General features: G+C 33.4%; 1 protein-coding gene across 1 annotated transcript in view; it reads right to left on the bottom strand.

Annotated features, from left to right (window-relative positions):
* Window positions 1-3,842, bottom strand: part of LOC108694745 (lipoamide acyltransferase component of branched-chain alpha-keto acid dehydrogenase complex, mitochondrial) — an 11,775-nt gene continuing 7,933 nt past the window's right edge. The window contains 1 exon segment of the mRNA XM_018204399.1: window positions 1-3,812. Within this exon segment, the coding sequence (XP_018059888.1) occupies window positions 3,539-3,812 (274 nt within the window). The 3' untranslated portion in view covers window positions 1-3,538.

The following is a 3,842-nucleotide window of genomic DNA, read 5'->3' as shown; positions in this document are numbered from 1 at the left end:
ATCAGAATGTTAGACGACAGAGGAAAGATCGTGGGTTTCTGGGACTGAATGTTAGGTAATTAATTGTTGTTACTAAGTTAGTGTCTGTCTATTTGTATCTTCATTCGGTGTTATGTATTATAAGGTTTTACAGTAAGTTTACGTAAGCCGTGTACCGATCAAAGAAGCCGTTTCGCATTTCGATTTCCGCGTCGAGAATTAGTAGGATTATTCGTACCTAGTCAAACCTGATAACAAACATTAGTGTATTCTTCGCCTATCGACAATTTCATCTTTTGCGTTGCACCTTCGTCTATCAGTGTCATTAACGATAGTCTGAACTTCCAATCAATCTGATTATATCGAAGGCTCTTCGCAAATCTTTCTTCTTCTTACTTATAGGTTCTCGCTCGATTAGTTCCACACAGCATTAGCTCGTTGCTCTTCTCATTCTATTGTTGTATTTAATTCCGTAGAAACGCAAAGAAATATACTTGGATTGATCAAAACATTCGCCCGTTTCCTCGATCAATTTCTATTCTAAAAAGAGACAAGGACGAGCGCTTTTTTGATCAGCCTAAGAATCGTGCTAGAATGTTTCAGAGAGGCGGGATAAGGTACGTGTTGGCTGACGGAGAAGTTTCCACTTTCATGGACCACGAACACACATATGTACTCTTTTCTACTACTCTAAACTAAACAGACTGACTACCTTTTGGATACCTGTTTAATAGCGTTTCCGATCGGGACGTGGTTTTAACAATCGCCTCCGCGAGCGATTGATAGAGATAAATTTCATAAAAATTGGTTGAAACCGCGTTTATGAATTCGATCTCTGATGAGAATATTTTTCCGAAGCTTTATGTTAATTATCTCGCGATAATATGTCGAACGAACACAGATCCCGCACGGAAACGCCATAAGCGACGCTCGCTATCGTTATTGATCGGAGTGAATTGCGAATCTAAGATTGAACGCGTGACTGAAGCTCCGAGTTGTACCCATGGGTGTATATACAATAAGCGATTAATTGTATGCGTATGTAAGCAAACGTTGAGAAAGCAATCAAGTGGTCGTACCATTTTACTTGCGATATATTTTGTGTTTTTAATTCTTTACTTACTTTTATCGTGTCGAACGAATTTCTGAGCGAATCGAACTCGAATTTTTTTTTGTGCCAGAGTATTTTTTTTTTTCTTTTTTTTTTAGTAATTCAGCGATCAATGCTTTATTAAGTATTATGTTTCGCGACGTCCGCGTTTATCCGAAGAACGATTTGTCTCTGAACGGTACAACCACTTCGTTAGCGTACGTTAATTATGGTTGTCACATATGAATAATTTATAGTTTGTAAACGATGATCGATGTACAAACAGATACTCACGTTCTACTGCGCGGACGTCTTCTGATATACAATTACTATTGCATTTTGAATATGTTAGTGGAAGATGTCTGACCTTTAATGAGAAGTCCTAGTTGGTTGTGCAGCAATAAATAAATTAATATTTACGTATAAAGTGTGTGAACAAGTTTGTAGCGTTTCACGCATCTCTTCATTAATTCTGCATCAAGAAATGCAGATGTTTCAATCGTTTCATAAAAATATGCATGGAAAAAAATGATGTGTTAACAGCATTAGTTATAATAGTAGTCTAATTGAAAATAATTTTGCTAGTTCAATGACGGTATTTTTGAAATCAATAGTATTTTATTAAACAGCATGTTGTGTTGTTTCATTAAGACTGTTATTAAATTAATAATATTATTTTCATTTAGATTACTGCTAAAATATTTTTTTTGTGAAAAAATTTCTTTTTGTTGAATTGTTTGCATATATTACTTTACATTTTATTGTAAAAGGTCCATTTTTTAAAACGCTTTTTCAAGGTAATAATTTTATCGCATCCAACAAAATTGGTCAAGATAGATGGATAAGATATAAAGACAAAGATGTACGCATTACATGCGAAAGGTAAAGCATTAACAAGATTAATGTTATACTTCTTGAAAAATGTAGAATAGATCAAAACATGGCGAACTCAAAATATGAAATAGAAATATAGTACAAAATGTAAAACGTATTAATCGTATCGATATACAAAAGAACATAATTCTCTTTTGCAAAGATAGTTTTCGTAAGATAATGATTTTCAGTGATAGATTAGAAATATAACAACTTGAAAAATTTTTGGAACTTGAAATTACATAATTTTAAAACTGAACATTATTTGCGATACAAATTTTAAGCTATATATATAGGATCTACTTATCAATCGCTAAATTTACATAAACTAGATCCCAACGTACAATTTTTATGTACAAAGCCGACAATACATTTTTTTCTTTTTATTTTACCTATGATTATCTTTGAAGGATTCACCTACATATATTAAAACGAAATTATGAATAAAGAGAGATGGCAAAAGTGTTAATAACTATTGTTGATATTTATTAATAGCTATTGATTTTTGTCTCAGTTATATAAGTGTCGAAAATAAAAATCAACTGCATTATTAATACACTCAATGTATCAAAACTCGGAGATAACTCGCGTAACTTCCTCGAAAAAAATATACGTGAAGGTCTTAAAAGTCTTCCAACAAGTTATCCATCAGAAAACAACTTTATCTTTACTATGAATTTCTCGCAGAGTATACCGCACTTCGTCTACAATGATGAATGCAACGTGGATCGTCTACAATGATGAATGCAAGTGATGCGTCAAAACGATATGAAGGATTCCTTGGAACGGGGCATTTCTTTAATTCTTATGCCGTTTTTCATAAAAACAGCCTCGCGAACATTGGAGTAGTATCCCCAATTAAACGCTTGATTCAATAAGAAGAGCCAATAACTGCAAGTTCTGAACAACCATCATATCGGCATCATCATAGACATTCCGGATAGCTTAATAGTTTCAAACATCAAGAATATACTGAATGCGATCGCGCAAGAGTTGAACAGATTTTAAGAGTGTGGTAGATCATCGATACCGATCTGAGCAGCACAATTTTTACGTTGTTCAATATAAACATGGTAAGTGCAGACATATGAAAAGACAAATTATCAATGTAAATTACGAATTAATATAAATTGTTTACGGCGTTTACGTTAAACTTATAAATCACCGATTCTGAAATTGGATACTGAATTTTGTATAAATAGTATGTATTCTGATGACTCATTTTAGATTGGGAGTATAAATAAATGTAATTATAACTAGACGAATTGTCTCATGGAACTTATGAATCATTAGATATTCAAAAAGGATTAATTATTGTATTCATATGTTAAAATTTTATGGGATATATCAGGCACTTGAAAGTATTTATTTCTTGTCCTGCATCGAAACTTGACGAATTCTTGATGAGAAACTCTGACATCAAATAGTTTATTACTTTATACTTTTACGTTTTTGTTTCGGTTATATAAGTAATTAATATAAAAATCGCAACGTTATAGTAACACTTTCGCCATAATCTCATTTTAATAATATGTAGGAAAGTTCGTCCAATATAAGGACTGGATTCTTAATGTATATAAATGTTTATAGACGGCTTCAAGGGCAGATCAGCAGATGCATTGGATTCTCCACATAGTACTTCCACAGATTGGAGAATCTAGCCACCGTTACGCCGTCAATGACGCGATGATCTGCGGACCAGCTGATCGACATTATGTTGACTGGAATCACGTTCCCCTCATTGTCGAATCGCGGCAACTTCCGCGCCTTCCCAAATGCACCTATTATTACTTGCGGTGATACGATAATCGGCTTCATAAACGTTCCACCAATCTAGAAGTCGACACAAAGAACAGCGAATTTAATAGAAATAAATATTTAGATGAAGAAAAAAGAAAAT

The sequence above is a fragment of the Atta colombica genome, unplaced genomic scaffold (genome assembly GCF_001594045.1).
Source record: "Atta colombica isolate Treedump-2 unplaced genomic scaffold, Acol1.0 scaffold123, whole genome shotgun sequence".
Classification (NCBI taxonomy): domain Eukaryota; kingdom Metazoa; phylum Arthropoda; class Insecta; order Hymenoptera; family Formicidae; genus Atta; species Atta colombica.
This window is presented reverse-complemented; position numbering and strand designations above follow the sequence as displayed.